Genomic DNA, 23,812 nt, shown 5'->3' on the forward strand with positions numbered 1-23,812 from the left:
AAAGTGATGTTGTGTCTTTCCTAGTGCATTGTATTGAGGAGTTTATGATATATGTCTTACTACTTATGATTACTTGATCACTTGGTTGAGTGTGCTGTTTTTACACTATGAAGTTACTATCTTTCCCTTTTTAGTTGCTAAGTATCTTGTTGGAGCTACATAGAGACTGTGTAAATCCTGTTTCTCCTCAAACTATTGCTCTCTAACTTTAGCATCTATCAAGTGGATCTTGTCTGCAGTGTTTGTGATATTTGCCTGATATTGATTGTTTCCCACTTGCTTCCTGTGTTAATTTACTTATTGTAGTCTATTGGGAAGAAGAGTTGTCCCTTTTCCTCCATTTACTTATCAGATTGTTTATATCAGTATGGACTTGTTAATATTTTACTCCTTGTTTTTAATCTAGTACTATCATTTATTTTGTTGCTATATTTGTTTCAGCATTGGCCATTATGGGCTCCTTCAGGTTGGCTCCTGTGTTCTTTCAACAAACCCCCATCTGTTTTTGAAGTTTTCTTTATTTTCCCACACCATGTCAGCATGTGGAAATTACTATGGTTCTTAGAGTCAGAATTATTACAAAATATATCGTGTATCCAGAGAAGTATCACGCCATCCTTAGCCTTGCTACACTGTTCCCATGCCTTTTTCCTTTCTCACCTGCCTGGGGTAGGTATCCTGTCTCTTCAGTTTCTGGTTTATCCTTCTGGTGTTTTGGGTTCCTTTTGCTTTTTCAGTGGAAACGTGTATTTTCTTATATCCCCCTTCATTCTTACATGAACATAACATACTATAGGTATTTTTTTGCTTTTTTCAGACTTTGCTTTTTTAGCTAACACTGTGTCCTGGAAATCATTTCATATTATAGAGATTTTCCTCATTCTTTATTTCTCCCCACAGTTGCATAACTTGGATGTACCATGGTTTGTTCAGTCACTTTCCTATGTGCCATATTCCTACCATAGGAAGGTAATTGAATATGGCACATCCAAGTTTCCAATATTTTACAATTACAAAGAATGCTGCAGTGTGTATTTGTCTTTGTATATTTGGAGGTATATTCCCAGGGTAGATTCCTTGAAGTGGAATTGTTGGGACCAAAGGTAAGTGTATACGCGATTTTGTTACACATTACCAACACTCCCTTCAGAATGGTTGTACCAATTTGTATTCCCGTCAGCAATGTATGTAAGTGCCTGTTTTCCTTACATCCTCACTAATGGAATGTTTTGTCATATTTTAAAATTTCTGCGAGTGTAATAGATGAGAAATTGTATCTCAGTGTTGTTTTAATTGGCATTTCTCTAATTTCGAGTGAATTTGAGCAATTGTTATATATCTGAGGTCCCTTTTAATTTTTTTTTTTTTTTTTTTTTTGGTGAATTGACTGTGTCTTTTATCCTGTGTCTGATTTTTGGTCCTTTTTCCTTTGTTTTTTGTTCGTTTGTTTGTTTCCCATTTTAATGTTTACAACGTAATAATCTCTTGATGATTGCAGACAGGTATGGCTGTTTGATAGTATTCAGAAACATTATAGTAATGGTAGTTTTTTCAATTGGTGTGTAGCGCTCAACAATTATATATGAAATTGCTGTCAAACCAGTAAGACTGCATTTATGCATCCATCATTTTCAGGATTGTTGATAACCTGGGCATATTTCCCCAAATAACTTTGCCTCCTTGCGTCACAAGGCCCAGTTTGCTCACATTTACCTCAATGACAGTCTTTGTAATAACACCCAAAGTTGTATACAGTGGGGATGAGGGATTCTTCTTTATGCCAGATATTAGTAGGCAAAAGGTGGCTTCCAGTTCAGGATGTGTTACATGGGCTTTCTTGAAACGCAAGCCCATTGGCCTGATGAATCTTTCATATTTAGGTGGTTTTTTTGTAAAGCCATCTCCAGCAAAGCGGACTTCAGTAACCATCCTCTTCTTCTTTCTCTTTCCTGTTTGAATAACTTAATACTTCTGTTTCTCTCTGGGCACATACTTTGGGCAGAGGGACTTCCCATTTTCCCTCATTTTCTTTTTGTTTCTTTTTAATCATATTGGAAAGTACTTTAGCTTGAGATTGTCTCTCTGTCTAGCCGATAGGCAGGTTCTGCTCCCTGTGGAGTCTTTTCATCATTCTTTTGTTTGGTGTTTCTCTTTTCATGCATCTTGATAGTCTTTTTTATTTGTATTTTCTCAGCATGGCGCTGTTTATAATTAAGCTTAGCCTTCAGACCAATCATTTTCTTTGCCTTCTTTGAACATTCATGAGCCTCTTGACTTTCCTTCTTTCTCTTTGTCTCATGGTAATCCAAATGTTATCTGCGGTGTTTACAATGTAATTCAGTATATTCATTCTGTGGCATGGTGATGGCTGCAGAGTGACCAGAAGCGGCCCCTGGGGTGCAAAAATGCTCTCCTTTCCCTTTGTTTTTAAGAGCTCTTTATATATTAGCCTTTTATGGTGTATATTGTGAATATTTCATCTTAGTTTGCTTTGCATGTACTGTGTGTGTTGTCCAATTAAAAAATTTTATGTAGTCAATATTTTCTTTTATTGTTTCTGGATTCTCCTTTCCCTATACCAACTTTAAGCAGAATTCATCCATTTTTTTTTTAGTACTGTTATGCCCAGACTGTTTGTTCCCCAAAGAAGACCACCAGAGTCCAGTGTCCAAGCCAAGCGGCAAGGATCTTTACTACAAGTTCGAACTTGGTCCCTCCATTCCACAGTATACAAGAGGGCCCCGAACAATGCGAGCGTTTGCTTTTTATAGCCCGAGAGTTACAGGGGAACAAAGGAATTCTTTTGATTCTCGTGCTTTCAGTAAAAACTTGAACGGCCGTCTCCTTATCGGAGACTTTCCAGGTGGTGTTTGTACTGGGCTCAGGGAGTTTGAGAGATATATGGCAGTATGTGGTGGGATGGGAGGATGGGATGTGTTTGTACCAGGCTCAGGGAGTTTCGAGCCCGGGGGCTGAGGAATGTGCCCAGCTCCTTTCATTCCCCCCTTCTTTTCAGGTATCTTTAGAGCCAATCTTGGGTCTTATAAGTCTTATTCTGTTTCAGCGTTTACAGGTTGGTATTGGGCTCTGAGGACCATGAGTTGTACGGTGTCAAATCTCTCCCTAACAAATTGTAAAATTCTGTTAACAACACAAGGTCCTACGGTAAGCAGAAATAGTAGACTTAGCAGGGGTCCAAGGAAGGGGGCTAACAGAGAAAACATAGAGGAATTCCACCATTGGTCTGCAGCTGAAGCAAACTGCCGTGTTTTTACTTCAGTGCTTAACTTGCGTAACTGTTGGACCCGGTCCTCTACAAGTTCTGATTCATTTATGTAGAAACAACAGTCTTTTTTTAGAAATATATATGTACCACCTTTTTCTGCAATGAGTAGGTCTAGGGCCCTCCAGTTCTGCAAGGTTACCTGAGCTAGGGACGTGAGCTGTCGCTGAAGGGAGGCAAGGGACTCAGCTGACTCCTTTATAGCAACGGCAAATTATTGGTACAACTTGTTACTTTTTATGAGGGTGTGACCTAGGGCTCCCCCCGCCAGTCCGGCCGCAATGAAGGATGCGGTGAGGGAGATTCCTGCAATGAGGGGGAGAAATATGGCTCGTGCAGGTCTTGGTCTAGGGTCTGGGTGAATAACAGCACTAGTCCAGTTACCGGTATACCCTAGGAACTCGCCAGCAGTTAGTAGAGTCAACCGGGGAACTAATGTGACAGGGAGACACAGTAGGTTATTAACAGAAGGACTAGGTAGGTTTTTAGATAAGGTTCCATTACACCAGAAGAATATGCCTGATGGAGCCCTTAAGGTGATATTAGGGGGCGTTGCAGTGATGCTGCAGAGGCTGGAATTGGTTCCTGAAAAACAGTAGGGAAACTTCTCCTGACTGGGGTTTAGGTATAGGGGCACGTTCAGGATAGGAGCATACGAGAGGTTTCGGAGGTTGTTAGCTTGGGCAAAGGTAGAGGATCCCCATGGCAGAGGGACAGCGGTTAGCGGTGGACGCCCTAGAGTGGCGCACAGAAAGCAGCCAGACAGGCTATGAAGTCCTGTAAGGTTAGCAAGTTCTAGTCCTTCTTGTAATAACTTTAACCAGGAGAAAGGACGTAAGTCTTGTGTTAGTGTGTTTTCCTGTCGTTGGATATTCCCTTGGACCAGGGGCAGTACTTGCACTAGGCCTCGCCACAGATAGAGGTGACTGCTAGGCCATGTGGAGGAGGGGGAGTAGTATACAGCCCCATGTTGAGGCGTGGTCCAGCGGGAGTTCCAGGGGTCTCTAACTATCCATGTATATGAAAAGTCTCTATCCTGTCTACGATGGAAGGGCCACTTAGGGTCTAACTGTTTTCTCTCTCCCCAATAACGGGGTCTATGGATGTTACAATAGTTATAAGGACAGCCGGCATTTTGGTGCCACCAATAGTGTTTACAATTGTATTTAGTCTGATCAAACTCAAAGCATATTATTGGTGTCATAGGTTTGGCTATTTGAAAACCAGTAAAATTTAGTAGAATTGGGCTGTTGCACCCTGAGGAAGGGCAATCAGCACTGGCCAATAATTTTCCGGGCTTATGAGGTTGCCCAGGGTGGGTTCGGTTTTCATAAAGCCAGAATCTCCAGACAAAGGGATTATGAGCTGGTTTTGTGATTTCTCCAGCGGCCACTAGGGCGACTAACATTAGGGTTAGACTACCTAACTGCATGTTTGCAGTGAGCTATGCTGCTGGTGCAGGGTGAGTTTTAAGGGGTTGTTCCTAGCTCTGTCCACAGTCCACGTGTCCGGTGCTTCAGCCGCCGCCGTGATTGGTCCCAGAAGATCGGAGGTTGGGTCCACTGGCTTGACGTGGGTGTAGTGGATCCACGATGCGATGCCTTCTACCTTCAGGGCGGTGGGTGTGGTTAGGAGTACCTGGAGTGGTCCTTTCCACCTGGGTTCTAGGGTCTCTTGTCGGTGTCGCTTGACCAGGACCCAGTCTCCCGGCTGGTACGGATGGGGTGTCGGCGGGGGACCGGTCTCATATAGTTCCTTCAGCTTGGGCCAGATTTCTTGATTAATTTTCTGCAAGGCTTGTAGGGAAAATAAGAGTTCAGAGACATTTTCTGTTTCAGACTTGAGCAGATCATCTTTTAGGCCGGGAACTAAGGGTGGGGGTCTGCCATACATAATTTCATAAGGAGTAAGGCCCAGCCTGTAAGGGGTATTACGGGCCCGGAACAGAGCGTAGGGGAGAAGGACCACCCAATTAGCGCCAGTCTCCATAGTTAATTTAGTTAAGGTCTCTTTTAAGGTCTCTGATTCATTCTCTCTACCTGTCCTGAACTCTGGGGCCTGTAAGCGCAATGTGGTTTCCAGTTTGCCCCAAGGATGGAAGCCAAATCCTGACTTACCTTAGCGACGAAGGCCGGCCCATTATCTGACCCTATCTGGACGGGGAAGCCATACCTGGGGAGGATATCTTCCAGGATTTTCTTTGCTACAACCTGAGCAGTTTCTTTCTTGGTGGGGAATGCTTCAGTCCACCCTGAAAAAGTATCTCTGGCCCTGATGCATGAAGCTGCTCCCATCAGTGAACCAGACGAGGTCGGCGTCAGGAAGTGGGCGATCCTGCAGGTCTTCTCGGACTCCGTGCACCTGAGCTAGTATCTCGGTGCAGTCGTGGAGTGGGGTGTCCAGGTCCGGGTTGGGCAGCAGCGAGGCAGTGTTTAGGGTCGTTGGGGGCAGGAAAGTTATCCTGAGAGGATTTAGTAGTAGTCCTTAGTAGTGGGTGAGTCGGGCATTACTCATCCATCGATTAGGTGGCTGTTTGAGTACACCTTCGATGGCATGTGGGGTAACGACCCGCAATTCTTGCCCCATGACAAGCTTATCAGCATCCTGCACCATCAGAGCCGTGGCTGCAATCATTCGGAGACAAGGGGGCCACCCGGCAGCCACTGGGTCTAACTTCTTTGACAGGTAGGCAACTGGCCTCCGCCAGGGGCCTAAGTTCTGAGTTATTACCGCCTTGGCGATATCCTTATTTTCATCTACGTATAAGTGGAAGGGCTTGGTAACATCAGGTAGTCCCAGTGCAGGCGCGGAGAGTAGGGCGGTTTTAATCTGTTGGAAAGCCGACTCGGCTTCGTCTGTCCACTTAAATGGCTGCTGTCCCCGTGTTGCCTGATATAAGGGTTTAGCCAGTTCTGTGAACCCAAGTATCCATAGTCTGCAAAACCCCGCTGACCCCAGGAATTCCCTCACTTGTCGGGTGGATTGCGGCCTGGGGATCTGCAGAACAGTTTGTTTTCGGGCGTCTGTTAACCAGCGCTGCCCTTCTTTAAGCAGGTACCCTAGGTATGTTACCTCTGACTTACAGATTTGAGCTTTCTTTGCCGAGGCTCGGTAGCCTAGATTTCCCAGAGCTTGCAAGAGACCCTTGGTCCCTTGGATGCAAGCTTCTTGGGTCTCAGCAGCAATCAGGAGGTCATCAACATACTGTAGTAAGGTTATTTCAGGGTGTTTGCGTCGGTACTCACCCAGGTCTTCATGGAGGGCTTCATCGAACAGGGTAGGAGAGTTTTTGAATCCTTGCGGCAGTCTGGTCCATGTCAGTTGGCCACTTATGCCTCTATCAGGGTCATTCCACTCGAAGGCGAAGAGCTTTTGGCTCTGAGGGGCTAAAGGCAAACTGAAGAAAGCATCTTTTAAATCTAAAACGGTGTACCATTGATGTTTAGGGTTTAGGGTACTCAGGAGGGTATATGGGTTAGGCACAGTTGGATGTATATCCACAACCCTCTTATTGATTTCTCTTAAGTCTTGTACAGGTCTGTATTCTCCACTATTAGGTTTTCATACTGGCAACACGGAGTATTCCAGGGTGAGTGGCATGAGCGAAGGACCCCTTGGTCAAGGAGCCGGCGGATATGCGGGGCAATTCCTTTCTTGGCCTCTAGGGGCATCGGGTATTGGCGTACCCGCACGGGGTCTGCCCCAGGTTTAAGTTCAACAAATAAAGCAGGACGGTGTTTTGCTAGTCCTAAGCCCCCCGTTTCTGCCCAAGCTTCTGGATATTGCTGGAGCCAGGTTGCTATGTCCTGGCCAGGGGCCGTTTGCTCCTGGTGGAGCCGGTATTCATCTTCTAGGGTTATAGTCGGGACGGACACGGGTTGATTGTGGGAGTTTGTCACGACGGGCCCCTCAGGGAGGAAATGGATCTGTGCTCCCATTTTAGTTAGCAGGTCTCTCCCTAATAGGGACAGGGGCTCTCAGGGATGACCAGGAAAGAATGGGTTACATTCTTGGCTCCGAGGTTTACTGTTCTTTGTGTTGTCCATGGGTATTTCTTAACTCCTGTGGCCCCTTGTACCCACGAGGAATTGGAGGATAATTTCCTATTAGTTTTAACTAAGACTGAGTGCTGTGCTCCCATATCGACCAAGAACTGGACCGGGGACCCCTCCACTTGCAAAGTTACCCTAGGTTCGGGGAGGGGATCCAAACCCCGTCTTCCCTAGTCTTCATCTTGAGTGACTAGTACGGGTGTAGACCTAGGGGGTCCCTGTCCTCGTTGTTTCTTTTTGGGGCAGTCTCTTACCCAGTGGCCAGCCTCCTTGCAGTAGGCACATTGGTCTTTTCTCAGATTATCATGCCTGGGGGGCCGCCTGGGTTGGGTGTACTCTGGCTGTAGATGTTCTTTCTGTACTACCGCTGCCAGGACCTTGGTCATTTTTTTCAGTGGCCTTAAATTGCCTTTCTTCTGGAGTATCTCTGTTATTATAAACCCGCTGGGCTATCTGAAGGAGGTCCTGAATCCGCTTTCCTTTTAAGTCTTCTAATTTTTGGAGTTTTTTTTTTAATATCTGGGGCTGCCTGATTTACGAATGACATTACAACAGCTGCCTGACTTCCTGGAGCCTCTGGATCTATGGGGGTGTACTGTCTAAAAGCTTCCATTTATCTTTTTAAGTATGTGGCTGGGCTCTCTGTCTTTCCCTGTAGAATAGAATATACTTTAGCCAAATTAGTGGGCTTGCGAGCAGCTGCCCGGAGAGCTGCCATTAGAGTCTGGTGATAAAGGTGTAGCCGTCCCCTACCTTCTGCCGTGTTGTAGTCCCACGCCGGCCTGGTCAGAGGAAAGGTCGCGTTTATGAGGTCAGGCTTGGCAGTCGGTTGACCGTTGTCCCCCGGGACCAGCTTTCTAGCTTCTACCTGTATTTTTTTTTTTTTTTGCTCTTCTGTGGTAAACAAGATTCGGAGGAGCTGCTGACAATCATCCCAAGTGGGCTGGTGGGTGAACATGACACTATCCAGTAAAGCCAGTAAATCTTTGGGGTTGTCTGAAAACCGAGCACTCTGAGTCTTCCAGTTATACAGATCACTGGTGGAGAATGGCCAGTACTGGAGCTTGGGGATTCCTGTGTTATCTGGGGGTCCTATTTCCCGAAGGGGTAAAGCCACTGTGGAGTCAGGCGGCTGGGGGGGGGTGCTAGTCCGCGAAGTGCGCCCTCGCGTTTGCCCTGCCAGCCCTACAAAGTTACTTTCCCTTTTAGCGGGCTCGTGAGTGCCGGCCGCCTCCCCTCCGCCTGCTCCCTCCCGCGACTCAGCCCGGGGGCGGGTCTGGGTGCGGCGGCCGCCTCCCGTCCGCCTGCTCTTTCCCTCTATCTGTCATCCCGTGTCCTTTTTCCTTTACATTCAGTCTCTTTTTTTTTTCTGTCTCTCTCTCTGACTCTCCACGTCTGCCGTTTCCTCCCCTTTCTCTTTCCGATTTTCCTTCTCACTTTTTCCCTCTCCCGTCTTTTATGGTCTCTCTCTCACTCATTCTCACTTTCTGTGTCTCTTCCTGTAAAGGAATGTGGGTTAGAATCCCTGTAAAGGAAATCTGATCTGACTTATTAATGATAGCTAGTCGCAAGCGCACTTTGGCAGCCCGGGGACCGGGGCCGGAAGTGCGCGCCGGGAGCCCGGGGACCGGGGCCGCAAAGGCACGCTGGAAGCTGGGAGCCCGGGGACTGGGGCCGCAAACGCGCGCGCCCGGGAACCGGGGCAATTCAGACCGCACGCGCGCGCCCGGGAACCGGGGCAATTCAGACCGCACGCGCGCGCCCGGGAACCGGGGCAATTCAGACCGCACGCGCGCGCCCGGGAACCGGGGCAATTCAGACCGCACGCGCGCGCCCGGGAACCGGGGCAATTCAGACCGCACGCGCGCGCCCGGGAACCGGGGCAATTCAGACCGCACGCGTGCGCCCGGGAACCGGGGCAATTCAAATCACATGCGCGCGCCCGAGAACCGGGGCAGAGTCAGCTGTTGCCCGGATCGCGAACGCGCTCCGGCAACTCAGACCGCCAGCGCGCCCCGGCAGTCGGGGTCAGAGTCAGCTGCTGCCCGGATCGCGAACGCGCTCCGGCAGCTCAGATGGCAATTTAAATCAGAAGAGAGCCAGGGGACGTCTCCCACCGGTCTCCGCTGGCTGTCCTATAGCGCGTCCGCCAGGACTGTGCCAGCTCCAGTTTCAGACCTCGCGAGTCAGATTCAGATTCAGAACAGACATACAGACACAGACAGACAAACGGAGACGAGCCAGCTCACCTATCAGTAGATCGATCCTAGCAGATCCGTTGACCAGGGGTCTGGTGGGCTTGGGGAATACCGGACGAGCCCCCAGATGTTATGCCCAGACTGTTTGTTCCCCAAAGAAGACCACCAGAGTCCAGTGTCCAAGCCAAGCAGCAAGGATCTTTACTACAAGTTCGAACTTGGTCCCTCCATTCCACAGTATACAAGAGGGCCCCGAACAATGCGAGCGTTTGCTTTTTATAGCCCGAGAGTTACAGGGGAACAAAGGAATTCTTTTGATTCTCGTGCTTTCAGTAAAAACTTGAATGGCCGTCTCCTTATCGGAGACTTTCCAGGTGGTGTTTGTACTGGGCTCAGGGAGTTTGAGAGATATATGGCAGTATGTGGTGGGATGGGAGGATGGGATGTGTTTGTACCAGGCTCAGGGAGTTTCGAGCCCGGGGGCTGAGGAATGTGCCCAGCTCCTTTCAGTACTTTCTCTGGTTTCATGTTTTATATCTAGATTCCTAATCTATTTGGAGTTTATTCTGGAGTATGATATGAGATAGAGATCAAGTTTTATATTTTCCAAATGGATACCTAGTTTTCCTGGCACCATTTATAGAAAAGTCCATCTGTACTTTAGTGATTTGAGATGCCACCTTTGTTATTTACTAAATTTCTGGGTATGTTTGGGTCTAATTCTAGACTTTTTAAATTCCACTGGTCTATTTATGTCTAGTCCCACACTGCTTTAATTATAGGTGATTTTTGGTGTTGTAGTGTTTGTAAAGGTGGTCTACTTGTGGTTTTCCTTTTTCAATGTCTTCCTACCTATTCTTGCATGTTTGATTTTCCATATCAACTTGAACATCAACTTTCCAAACTTTACAGAATAGCTTGTTAGTATTTTCATTGTATTTTCTCGAATTTATAAAGTAAGGGAGAAATGTCATCTTTATAATGTTGTCATCCTGTCTAAGAATGGGGATGTCTTTCTGTTTGCTCAGGTGTTCTTCAGTGTCTTTCAGTGGTGCTGAAATTTTCCTTGTGTGGTTTTTACACGTTGTTTAGTTTATTCCTAAGTATTTAATCTTTTTGTTGCTACTATAAATGGGATTTTCTCTGCCATTATTTTCTCTGATTATTGATTTTGTATAGGAGAACTATTTTTTGTATGTTAATTTATTGTCTTGCTACTTCATTGAATCTTATTTTTGAGTTAATTTTATTATTGATTCTTCAAGGGTTTTTAGGCTACTATTATATCATCTGCAAATAAAGATAGTTTTACTTTCTCCTTACCTATTATTTATCTGATTGATTTTTCTTAACTAGTTGATTTGGCTAATACCTCTAGTATGATGTTGAATAGTAGTAGAAATGGCTGGGCGTGGTGGCTCACGCCTGTAATCCTAGCACTTTGGGAGGCTGAGGCAGGTGGATCACCTGAAGTCAGGAGTTTAAGACCAGCCTGGCCAACATGGTGAAACCCTGTCTCTACAAAAAATTAGCTGGGCGTGGTGGCAGGCACCTGTAATTCCAGCTACTCTGGGTGGTTGGAGGCAGGTGCTGAGGCAAGAGAATCGCTTGAACCTGGGAGGTGGAGGTTGCAGTGAGCCAAGATCGCGCCACTGCACTCCAGCCTGGGTGACAGAGCGAGACACCGTCTCAGAAAACAATAATAGTAGTAGAAATGGTGGGCATCTTTGCCTTTTTGCTAATCTTAGTGGAAATGCCTTTGTTATTTCTTTATTAAATAATTTAATGGTGGTAGGACTAAAATGTATATATTTTATCATTTTGAGAAATTACCTCTTAATTCTTGTTTCCTTGAGTGTTGGGTTTCAAATGGGTGTTGAATTTTGTCACATACACTCCATCTCAGTGGTATGGAGAAAATTGTATGTTTGCTACCTGCCTTAGATTTATGAATACGGTATGTACTAATAGATTTCCTAATTGAACCAATCCTTTACCTCTAGGATAAATCCCATTTGGTCATGTTGTATTATTTTCTTAATTATTACATTCTGTTAGCAAACAGTAAAATCGTTCCCTCCATTGTATTTCTAGAGTAAAAATTTGTTTCTTTGCATTGTTGTAGCTAAAATGGTGTCTTGGTACTTATTTGTGTGTGTATTTGTCTCTGTGATTGGATTCAGAGTGCTTTTAGAACTGGAACTAGAGTTTACTTTTTATTACCCTTAGTGCCTAGCAGAATTCTTCATATGTAGTTGGTATTATCTAAATTTTACTGAATAAAAATAGAAGCAGAAATAGCACATTAAACTTTTCTTGAATGAAATTTGAATATCATGTTTCACTTAGATAGCGAACAGTCACATCAGTCCTGAAGAGCACTACCACCACATGAAGGTGGGGAGATCTGAGTTCCGGTCTGGAACTTTGTTTTACTTAGGTCACAAAAACTAACATTTTGGCATCAGACATCACAGTTTTTTCATCTGTCAAATCAAGCTGATGGTCTGATCTTTAAAAATCTGTTTCATATCTGAATGATCTTATGAAATTAATTTTTGCTTTTTGCAGTGTGCATTTTTACATTTTGCCAGATAATTTTTCTAAATTTTTATTTGTCTTTAGAATGGTTTGCCTGTTGTAATGAATAGATATACATATGATTGTAGATAGTATTGAAAAGCAAATTCTGAATACAAATAAATTAGTTATTATTTTCCCCGGTTTTTTAGTTGGACAAATTTAACCTTCAGAGAGATGGTGACTGATTTAGAGGAATTAGTAAGACTGGAGCACAACATGGGGTTTTATGACTCCAGTTGCAGTGTTTCTGTGCCAATCTGCCATCTGTTTATGTGACACAGTACTAGGCACAGTGTTTCTTCAACTAAGCCAAGCTACTGTGATTCAGTGTGATAAGTTTTAATGTGGGATTTAGAGCTGGATTATTTATGTTTAGTCCAAAAATCAAAGACGAATTCTTTGCACAATAAGTATTCCTTGCGGGGGATTCAGGATTCCTTATGATTTAAAGTAGCTTGAGTGTTTAACATTTGGCAAAGCAGTGTTGTAGTTACAGGTAATCGTGAGAAGCTAGAGAATTGTGTATACTGTACATATCTTAGTTCATGGATTTGATTTTTTAGGATCAGATCTCTGAATCTATCCTGCTGAGAGATGATCCAGGGAAGACTGTACATGTGTGTTCTAGGAAAGATTAACAGCCTAGCCAATGATGGGATTCATAAAAATAAATGAAAGTATTCTGTTTGTGGTTTACCATTGTGAGTTTTGTCTTTGTAATTGTCACTCTGATAGATGCTAAACTAGAAATTTCCTGCTCAATAGGAAGTTAGTCTGGATGACAGTGATCTGAAGGAAACTACTGCCAAGCAATTCATTGTTCAAATTTGTCTGAAAATTAACATTAAAATCCATGTTATGCATTCCTTGTGTTTTTAGCCATATCCACATGTGCAGCTTTCATAGGGAATATTCTTATTAAATTTAAAAACAGAACAGGTACATGAGTATAAGCTGAATTTATCCTCCAATTTAAAAGCATTGAGTTTACAGTTAACAAAAATACAGTTTAGGAATATTTTATGACTTTAAAATTCCCGACTCATTAGTATTCTACTAATTTAAACCTGTGTCTTTAAAACTTACGGGTCAGATTTGTTTACAAGAAGAACAGTAGCCTAATAGGCAGCATTCATTGAGGGCCTATTAAGTGTCAGGCATTGTACTAGGTTTTACATATGTCATCTCATTTAATGCTATAATAACCCTGTTGATGTTTTCTCCCATTTTATAGATTAGGCAACTAAGACTTGGAAAGGTCAACATAGCTCTTAAGGAGCAGAGCTATGATTTGAGCCTAAATGAAAGAAAAGATGAGTAAATTTAGGAAACTGTGTAGAAAAAAACTGTTTAAAAATGGAAGCAGGAAATTGGGGAAACAAGCAAATTAGGTATATTTTTATAACAGTGACTAAAGAAGCAAAGAAATTGCATTAGGTATTTATTAGTTTATCCTGAGATTGTAGTCTTCATTCTTCTTTTCTCTCTGCCCTTCAATATAGTAACACTAAAACATATACCTATTTCTAATATTTGAGGAAAATATACAGATATTTGCACTCTTCTTTTGTGTAACTCAGACATCTGAAAAGTGAATTGAGTACAGATCCTGCATCCAAGGTCATATTGTTTAGTAGAGGACATTTAAATGAAATAAAGTGCAGAATAATAATTCCTTTAGAGTGGTACAAGTCAAGCACTGTGGCAGTTCAGAGAAGTAGCAGCCAGGAATATCGGTGAAGGTGCCGTTTATTCTGAAGTCGTATCGCGTGGGTAGAATTTGAACTACTTGAGCAAAAGCACAAAGAACATTGAGAAATATGTATGGAGAAGAGTAAGTTTGATTTCATAGGGTATCTGAAGAAGCATGATTGGCAGAAAGAAAACAGGTCAGACCATAGGAAGGATTCTGAGTGTCAAGCTGAGGAGTCGGCTTTTATATTGTAGACACATCGGGGAGGGAGACACACCATGTTAAAGATATACATAACTTATTTTATAATGTAATGTAAACTAGTGTTTACTGCTGTAAAGCATAAGGGGCTAGAGCGATGAAGAGTGCTAATTGACATAGATTGGTCAATGATAGCCCTTCTGTGGAGTTGATGTTTGAGCAGAAACCTAAATGAGGTGAGGAAGAGAATCATGTGAAAATCCAGGAGTAAGACCTTTCCAGACAGAGCAAAGAGCAAGAGCAAAAATACTGGTAAGATTGATGTGTTTGAGGAACAGTGGAGAGGGCTCTGTGGGTAGAACTGCCTGTCAGGAAAGATGAAAAGGAATGTGGTTCAAGAAGTAGCCAGCAGCTAGGTTGGTTTTCCCTAGAGTAAATGAATTTCTGTATACTCATCTATGTTCAGTAATTATCCGGATTTCACCGTATTTGCCTTATTCATTCATTTATAATAATAGGTTTGAGAATCACCTTCCTACTGAGGCCGTGAAATTGCCAAGATAGATAGAAGAAAGAAAGAAACACCAAGGCTGCGCATAGTAACCTTTGTAATCATATTTCAAATCTGTCTTGATTGTGGTCTGTTTTAGAAAAGTACACTTAGGGTACCCATAGTGACAAAGTTACAAAGAGTAACTGTGCTGGTAAATACTAGTGTTATTGGAACTACTTCAACATTTGTTCTGTTAGTCTTGAGGTGAAATCAGTGTACTATAATTTTACGTTTGATTTTCACAACAGCTGTGTTATATATAGATGAGGTTAAAAATCTCATTTTATAAACGAGGAAACAAAGTTACAGAAGTAAAGTGAGATGCAAAGGGTAAAAAGAGACAGAGCTGGACCTTAAGTCCATGTCTCTTAATATGTTGGTTAGTTCTGCAATTTCATGAAGTAGGCTTATTCACCTAATACTTTTGAACCATGTTGAATTACCACTTTGTAATAAATACATTAACCACTTTTCAAAGGCCATATTTTTACTAATACAGAAGGAAATTCCAAAAACTATTTGAATTATGAATTTAATAGAATTACTTTCTTTTTCATAGGCAAAAATCTGAATAATTTCATCTGACACAGAAGGCATTTGTGCTTTTTGGTATTAGAACAAAATATGGTCTCTCTCGAGATGCATAATTAGTCCACTAAGCACTGCAGCCTTCATTGTCTGAAGCCATAACTAAAGCAGTTAGAATTGAATTAGCTTTGTGTCTGTCTTTTCTTCTTTCACTTTCTTTACTTTCTTCATTGCTTTGCCTAGAATTGACTGAACTTAAGAATTTGATCCTTTAAATAGGAAGAAAATATAACTACTTGATAACAGAACAAAATAGTTACTTGACATATGTAATTAATAACCTGAACATTGGAAATATTTCACAGTACTTGTTATTGCATTTTCAAATAACTTTAAGAAATAGTAGATTTAAGAAATAGCTAGAAAAACTTTAATTATTATACTACTTTGTTTTTGTTTGCTCAGTGGTAAACTGGATTAAAGACCAATGTAAATGTGTTTTAGAAAATATAATGTCTTATGTAGTTCCACAAATTTAACTAAGGCTAAGGCAAGTTATTTTAGATCCTTTCTAGAAAGTTTCTATGTTGTTTCTAAGCATTTTAAAAATTATGTTTTACTATGAATAATATGAATTGAATAGCAGGAAACTTACTTCTAGTGTGCCTTTCTTTTGCATTATTAAGATAGTGTTTTAGTCTTTGGATGACTCTTATTTTCCTTTTGGTATTAGCCTATAAATGCCAAATTGTCAAATGTAAAGCTATTTATGTTAGTGTCAAAGTGTATTTTCAGGATTTGAAAAACGTAAGTAGCATGAGAAAAAAAAGTACAATAACTTTTAAATTTTAGCCCTAAGTCTTGGGCAGCTACAGAAAGGGCTATAGACTAGGGGTTGAATTGTCAGGGAGGAAACTTACTGTGTATCCTCAGGGTAAAGATGAAGTTAGTGGAGATTTGTCCACTGTCCAAATTGGCCAGTATGAAGAAAGGAGGGGGACAGTATGGTATGAGAAGCAGCTAGAGAAGTAGGTAGAGGTCAGACTGTAAGCAGTTTTATGAGCCATGTTACCACGATTGCAGTACTGAGAAAGTTTGCTGGAGTGCTATTTGTTCCACCAAAGGAATGCAGGGGGAAAGCTATTCTCCCCCAGTGCAGTTGAAATAGGTTACATTTATGACACTGAGGTGAATGAATAATAAAAGACCCTGGGCCTGCCAATCTAAGAGGCAATTTATAGCATCAGGCAATTTACAGAATTTCTCACCCTTGACACGATTGACATATTTGGGTAATTTTTTATTTTGGGGAATTGTCTTAAACAGCATTGTACAGTGTTTTCCAGCATCCTTGGCCTCTGCCTTCAAAATGCCAGCAGGGCACCATTCCCAGCTATAACAACCAGACATTGCTAAATTTTGGGTGGTGGGGAGGTGGTATCAAAATCTACCCCCCACCTCCCCAATTTGAAAACCACTGAATTGTAGGATCAATGATAACATGTGCATATTTTGAGGCAGTTGATGCCATTTTCAACAACACACTTGTTATCCTGGAACTCCTGATTTCCAGGTGTCCTAGTTTAATTCTGCAACTGCCAACTGGTAGGAGTAGGAGGTTCCTGGATGCAGCTGTCTCTAAGGCTCTGGTATTAGCAGAAGACAGCCCTGATGATATAAATGGAGGTTAATGCATCAATCTGCAGTTGTTGCAAGTAAAGGGTCAGAGTAAATTAAGATGGGTGCTACTCTTAACTGCTCATGATAATATGGAGATAAAAGAAACAACAGTACAAGTTGTCAATATCAAGAAAGCAGTGTGTAAGATTCCTATAAAGGTCTGAATGTGTGTGTATATATATATAGGTTGGGAAGGCCCGTTTGTGTATTTCAGTCACTCTAGTAGAGGCAGTGTGATATACAGATTAAAAACTCAAACCAGATTGCCGGGTTTGAATCCCCAGATCATCACTTGCTTGCTGTGTGTCATTAAGCAAATTTCCTAATCTTTCTGTTTTCTTACGTGTGAAGAGTATTGGTGTGAAATAGGAATAATTATGGTACCTAGGTCAGAGATTTGTTGTGAGATTAAATGAGATAATGCACATAAAGTGAGTAGAATTAAATCAGTTAATAAGTGAAATTAATGTGAAAAACATAGAATAGTTCCTGATATATGGTGAGTACCCATTAAACGCTAGCTCTTACTGTTGTAGAGCTTCATTTGCAAGTGGATACATTATTTAAATTAGTTAATTTCCTTAACCTTTTTAGGCTGCAGTCTCCTCATCTGTAAAATTGGGAAAATCATATTTACCTCACCAGGATAGTTGTGAAGGCTAAATGAAATGATTTATGTAATGTGCTTAGCACAGTGCCTGGCATGTAGGAAACTCTCAATAAAGGCCAGATTTTTAGTGATTAGCGTTAGGATTAGAGTAGGGAACTATGAAGGTATCATACAAATTTTATAGCATTCTGACATTCTAAAAACTTGCTAGACCATTTCAGAGTTATCACCTCATACTCAAGAGCATTCATAAAGATATTGGAAGACCATTTTCCGTTTATCCACTTCCTGATTGTAAATCTGATGTCAAGGTCTTACGTTGTAAGCACATGAAACCAGTTCCAGCTTATTTACTCAGAAAAGGGATTTACCAAGAGGCTATGAGGTGGAGTATAGAATTGTCTGGAGCATTGGAAAACCAGAATCCAGGCCCACATATCTAGGAATATTGATCTAAATAATGGTGGTCCAGTGTCGACACCATTGCTTAACACTGGATTTGGCACTGCCAGTACCTCTAGCTCTGGTGACTGAATGCTGCCACTATGGTCACTTCTGACCTAGAAATTTGATCTTGCTGGTTATTGTTGCCCCCTAATGAGTTCTTTGATATCTTTCTTCTTAACCCTAGTTTCTGATTCTAAGTCTGGGGCAAGTGGGCTTTGATTTGGCAGAGCCTAGGTCCTGATGGCAGTGCCCTAGAGCTTGGGAAAGAATAGTATTAATGTAACTGAATATAGCACTCATATGTCAAACATTCTTCTAAATACTGTATGTTTTTATTTTATGCCACAACAATGCTATGAGGTAGGTACTATTACCATCTTACAGAATAAGAAAGAGTGCTTTAGGAACTTGCCTACCGTTCACAGCTAGTGGAGGAACCATGAATTGAACACAAACAATCTGGCTTCAGATATTTGCTTGAATGTCTGGTATTTTGAGCTTTTATGTAATCCAAGGCAGGCTCTGCCCTTTCCCAAGCCTCACAATGTGGAGGCTTTCCCCAACTTTGGTTGGGGCCTGGGGCTGGGCAGCCAAAAATAAGGAAATATACGTCTACTTGGCTAAAGTCTGACTTGGCAAACCAGTTATGCCTTTATTGCTATTTTAAATGATCTAAAATGAGGAACAGAGGGATTTTTTTTCTTCATGATTGCATTTTATGTTCTGCCACTCTTCAGATACTTGCCTTTCTTTAGATATTCTCCTTGAGGCAGCACTTCTAATTTTCAGACTCTGGATCAAACCGGGAAAATAGGTTTGTAAATGACACTTAGAACCATGCAGTCATTTTTCTAGTGAGAGAGTATTGGTGTACTTTATTTTTTGTGGGCAGGACACATTTTGGAAAAGGACAAACTTCTTTTGCCGCTGGGTTGTGGAACTGATTAGTTCCTCTTTGTAGGTGGGCACTATGGTCAGGGTCACACACACCTCCCCCCACCAGACTGCTATGGTGTGGTTGCTCTCTGGGTGGATTGGGGGCCTGCAGGAAAAATAGGTCCTCTGCCATTAGAGATGATAAAATGTAATTTTTACCTTTTTTTCAAAATCAACAGTTTATTGAGGTAAAATTTACCTATAAGTGTATTCGTTTAAAATGTGCAGTCTCATGAATGTTGACACATACGTAAACTTGGAAAACCCCACAGTCACAATCAAAATACAGAATGTTTCCATCACCGTAGAGTTAGTTTCTTGTGTCCCTTTTCAGTCAGTTCTCCCCTTCATTACTTGTCTCACAGGCAACCACTGATCTCTCATAACAAATTAGTTCTGTATGTTCTAAAATTCTTTATACCTGGAATCATAGCAGTATGTATTCTTTTTGTGCCTGGCTTTTTTTTTTTTTTTTTTTTTTTGGCAGGCAGGGTCTCACTCTGACACCCATGCTGGAATGCAGTGGCAGAATCATAGCTCACTGTAACCTTGAACTCTCAGGCTCAAGTAGTCCTCCCATCTCAACCTGCTGAGTAGCTAGGACTAACAGGCATGTACCGCCACACCAGGCTAATACAAAAATTTTTTTTAGAGAGCATCTCGCTGTGTTGCCCAGTTTTATGTCAAACTCATGTTTTGAAGTTAATCAAGAGTTGTTGCATGCGTCAGTAGTTCATTCCTTTTGTATTGCTGAGGAATATTTCATTGTATGGATATACCACAATTTGTTTATTCATTAACCTAGTGATGGACCTTTTTTTTTTTTTTCTCTAGTTTTCGGTTCTTATAAGTAAAGCTGCTAGGAGTACATATCTACAAGTCAGGACATTTATTTTAATTTCTCTTTGGTGAGTGTTTTTGTATAGAATGGCTAAGTCTTATAGTCAAGTATATATTTACCTTTACAAGAAATTGCTAAACAGTTGTCCAAAGTGAAGTACTTTTTTACATTTCCTACATTCATGTATGCAAGTTCCAGTTGCCCTTCACTAACATTTGGTATTATAGTCATCTTTACTTGAGCCGTTATAGTGGTTATGTAGTTGAATCTTATTGTGGTTTTAATTTTCATTTCCTTGATGACTAATGATGTTGAGCATCTTTTAATGTACTTATTCACCATTCTTATACTTTCATTTGTGAAGTGTTCTGTTAAGTTTTGGCCTTTTTTCATTTGTGTTTTCTTACTATTGAATTGCAAGAGTTATTTATATATCTTTACTATCAGTCATTTGTCACATATAGATACTGTAACTGATTTTCTCCTAGTCTGTGGTTCACCTTTTCGGTTTTTTTGATGGTGTCTTTTGAAAAGAGGTTTTTAATTTTAATGAGGTCCAGATTATCAGCATTTTTCTTTCCTTGTTTTTGCTTTTTGTGTCTAAGAAATTTTGCTTACCCACAGTCATGACTCAGTACTATTCCTCCCCAAGATAACCACTGTTCTGCCTATATCATCAACATTACTAGTTTTCTTTTTGATTTGGATCATATAGTAGTACTCTTTGGTTCTGATTTTATTTGCTGAACATTATGTCTGAAGTTTTTTCCTTTTTTTTTTTGTAGCGGTAGTTTGTTATGTTTTATTGCTGTGTGGTAGTTCATTGTATGACTCTACCACAGTTTATTTGATAGACATTTGGATTGTTTCCAGGTTTTGGCCATTATAAGTAAAACTGCTATGAATATTCTTGTACTTGCCTTTTAATGAACATGTGCATTTATATTTCTTGGGTATATTTCCTAGGAGTGGAATTGCTGGGTTATAGGATAGTTGTATGTTTAGCTCAAATAGTACTGCCAAATAGTTTTCCAAAGTGATTTTTACCAACTTTTACTTGTACCAGCAACGTATAAGAGTCTAGTTGCTCTACATACTGACTACGACTTGGTTTTGTCAGTCTTTCTAGTTTTGGCCATTCTAATGGGTATATAATGGTATCTTGTGGTTTTAATCTGCATGACAAGTTGAGCTGAATGACTTTGTAGCTCCTTCCCAATACTAAGGTTTTCTGTGTGTTTTACAAAGTGGGGCCGGGCATGGTGGGCTCATGCCTGTAATCCCAGCACTTTGGGAGGCCGAGGCAGGCAGAATCACCTGAGGTTGGGAGTTCAAGACCAACCTGACCAATATGGTGAAACCCTGTCTCTACTAAAAATACAAAAATTAGGCGGGCTGTGGTGGTGTGTGCCTGTAATCCCAGCTTCTCAGGAGGCTGAGGCAGGAGAATTGCTTGAACCTGGGAGGTGGAGATTTTAGTGAGCAGAGAATGTACCACTGCACTCCAGCCTGGGTGACAGAGGAAGACCCTGTCTCAAAAAAATAAAAAGCCGGGGGGGGGGGGCAAGGGTTGTAGCATGTAAACACAGGTCCTTAAGTAATAGTAGGTGTTCTTGGGTTTTTGTATAAATACAGCAGATACTTGTATAGCTAATTTTGCTGTATTAACCTTCCTCTCTTGTATAGGGCATGCTTATAGCACTGGTTCTACCTGGTTGCACATTAGAATCACCTGGTGAGCTTTTAAAACTATTTTAAAAGCATACTGGCCATCTATATGGGTCCTGACTTGTAGATTTGTATTCATAGCAGCTTTACTTATAAGAACCCAAAACTAAAAAAGTCCATCATTAGGTTAATGAATAAAGAAATTGTGGTATATACATACAATGAAATATTCCTCAGCAATACAAAAGGAATGAACTACTGATGCATGCAACAACTCTTGATTAATTCAAAAGATTAAAATTATGATATCTGTGGAGAGGCAGAAAGCTCCCCTGGTAGTTCTAAGATGCAGAGGGTTGATAATCATTGGCATATACGAATGAAATATTCCGTTGCTTCTCAAGAGGGCTTGCTGTACCCTTTAGGAATGAAGCACCAACTATAAAATCTTTATTAGATATGTGTCTTGTTAATTTATCCCCAACTTTGACCATTTCAAGAAGCTAGTTCCCAGCCTTCCCTTTTTTGGTTGTACAGTATACTAGCTCTCTAGGTAAGTTCTATGCTCATATTTTTTATTTTGCAGTACTCTTCATGTTACAAGGCTAATTCTGCTTTTAAAGTATATTCTATGTACAACTCCAGAAAATCACCTATTATAAATGCACTCTTTGTGTTAGCACTAGAGCAGTAGTCATGGTCATGTAAGAGTGTTTGCTCAGCTTTGATCTTCTCTAACATGATTGTGGATTTAGAATGTACTTGAACGTAACAAGGAACAACACCAAAAAAGGCACGTGATTTGATTGAGGCTTTATAAAATAAAAAATGAATAAAATGTGTTCAGCTTTTTGTTTATGAATATAATAGTGAATGAATCTAACCTTCTGTTAGTATACAGGTTTGGTATATGACGATGCTTTTAGATCATCTCCAAAAAAGTAACATCGTAACTGGAATGTGACATCCATATATATTGGATTTTTAAAGATTGTTTCCAAAGATTCAGTTGTACAAAGTGTGTGCCTAATACTTTTCTAACTTGGAAATAATTCAGTGGTGGCTAAAGCTGGCTTGTACTGCCTGCAAAAACTGATAGTAAATTTTCAAGAATTTGTAAGCCAACTGTTAAACACAGCCATTATTTTAAAAATTATGTAAAGTTATTATTAAATACATATATTAAAAATAAAAGTAATACATCAAACTTACTAGTTCCTAAATATATTACTGTCTTTTACTATTATCTGTGCTCTTAAAGTTATGTCTGTGGTGTTTCCATGGTAGAAATACAATATGATGTTGTGCTGCTGTATATCTCTTTCTACTGTAAGATGGTGTGCTGTCCGGGTGCGTTGGCTCACACCTATAATCCCAGCACTTTGGGAGGCCGAGGCGGGTGGATCACGAGGTCAGGAGATCGAGACCATCCTGGCTAACATGGTGAAACCCCATCTCTACTAAAAATACAAAAAAAAAAAAAAAAATTAGCCAGGCTTGGTGGCGGGCACCTGTAGTCCCAGCTACTCGGGAGGCTGAGGCAGGAGAATGGCGTGAACCAGGGAGGCAGAGCTTGCAGTGAGCCGAGATTGCGCCACTGCACTCCAGCCTGGGCTGCAGAGCGAGACTCTGTCTCAAAAAAAAAAAAAAAAAAAAAAGATGGTACTATTCCATATCTCTTCCTACTGTATGATAGTGTGCTGCTGCATATCTCTTCCTACTGTATGATGGTGTGCTGTACATATCTCTGCTATATGATATTGTGTTGCTGCATATCTCTTTCTACTGTATGATGGTGTGCTGTGCATATCTCTGCTATATGATATTGTGCTGCTGCATATCTCTTCCTACTGTATGATGGTGTGCTGTGCATATCTCTGCTATATGATATTGTGCTGCTGCATATCTCTTTCTACTTTATGATAGTGTGCTGTGTGCATATCTCTTTCTATTGTATGATGGTGTGCTGTGCATATCTCTGCTATATGATATTGTGCTGCTGCATATCTCTTTCTACTGTATGATGGTGTGCTGTGCATATCTCTGCTATATGATATTATGCTGCTGCATATCTCTTTCTACTGTATGGTAGTGTGCTGTGCGCATATCTCTTTCTACTGTATGATGGTGTGCTGTGCATATCTCTGCTATATGATAGTGTGCTGCTGCATATCTCTTTCTACTGTATGATGGTGTGCTATTGCATATCTCTTTTTCCTGCCTCTGGATTCAGTGAGGTCATGTTTGAAGCTTGAAATTGGCCACCGTAGGAGTATTGGCATCATGGAAATGGACAACAGGCACACACTAAGGTTAAGCCTTTTTTTCTTTTTTTTTTAGTTTGGAAAACTGGTTGTTAAACATTTACTAGCACACCACTGGAGACATTGTTCTTTATTCAGTGAATGCCTACTGTGTGCTGGCTACCCTTCATTAGTGCTTTGAATAAACCTTTACTTAATTTCCTCAAGTATCCAATATGTTTCTTAATATTATAGATGAGAAAAATAAGATTAAGTAATGAGGATCAGAAAGCAGC

The 23,812-nt window shown here is 41.3% G+C and overlaps 1 protein-coding gene and 1 pseudogene across 11 annotated transcripts in view; one reads left to right on the top strand and one right to left on the bottom strand.

The window, feature by feature from the left end:
- Nucleotides 1-23,812, top strand: part of ARFIP1 (ARF interacting protein 1) — a 134,358-nt gene that overhangs the window by 12,631 nt on the left and 97,915 nt on the right. For 3 of the 11 annotated variants that reach the window (XM_065545592.1, XM_065545593.1, XM_065545595.1), the window contains exon 1: nucleotides 9,637-9,794. The exons of 7 other annotated variants lie outside the window; for them this stretch is intronic. In XM_065545592.1, the coding sequence (XP_065401664.1) occupies nucleotides 9,666-9,794 (129 nt within the window). In that variant the 5' untranslated portion in view covers nucleotides 9,637-9,665. Of the gene's footprint in view, nucleotides 1-9,635; nucleotides 9,795-23,812 lie in introns of those variants that run through there. One more of the 11 variants, XM_065545594.1, reaches the window with a different exon arrangement.
- LOC141410348 (ribosome biogenesis protein NSA2 homolog pseudogene) lies at nucleotides 1,463-2,503 on the bottom strand (annotated as a pseudogene).

Source organism: Macaca fascicularis, chromosome 5 (assembly GCF_037993035.2).
Source record: "Macaca fascicularis isolate 582-1 chromosome 5, T2T-MFA8v1.1".
In the NCBI taxonomy this organism is placed as follows: Eukaryota; Metazoa; Chordata; class Mammalia; order Primates; family Cercopithecidae; genus Macaca; species Macaca fascicularis.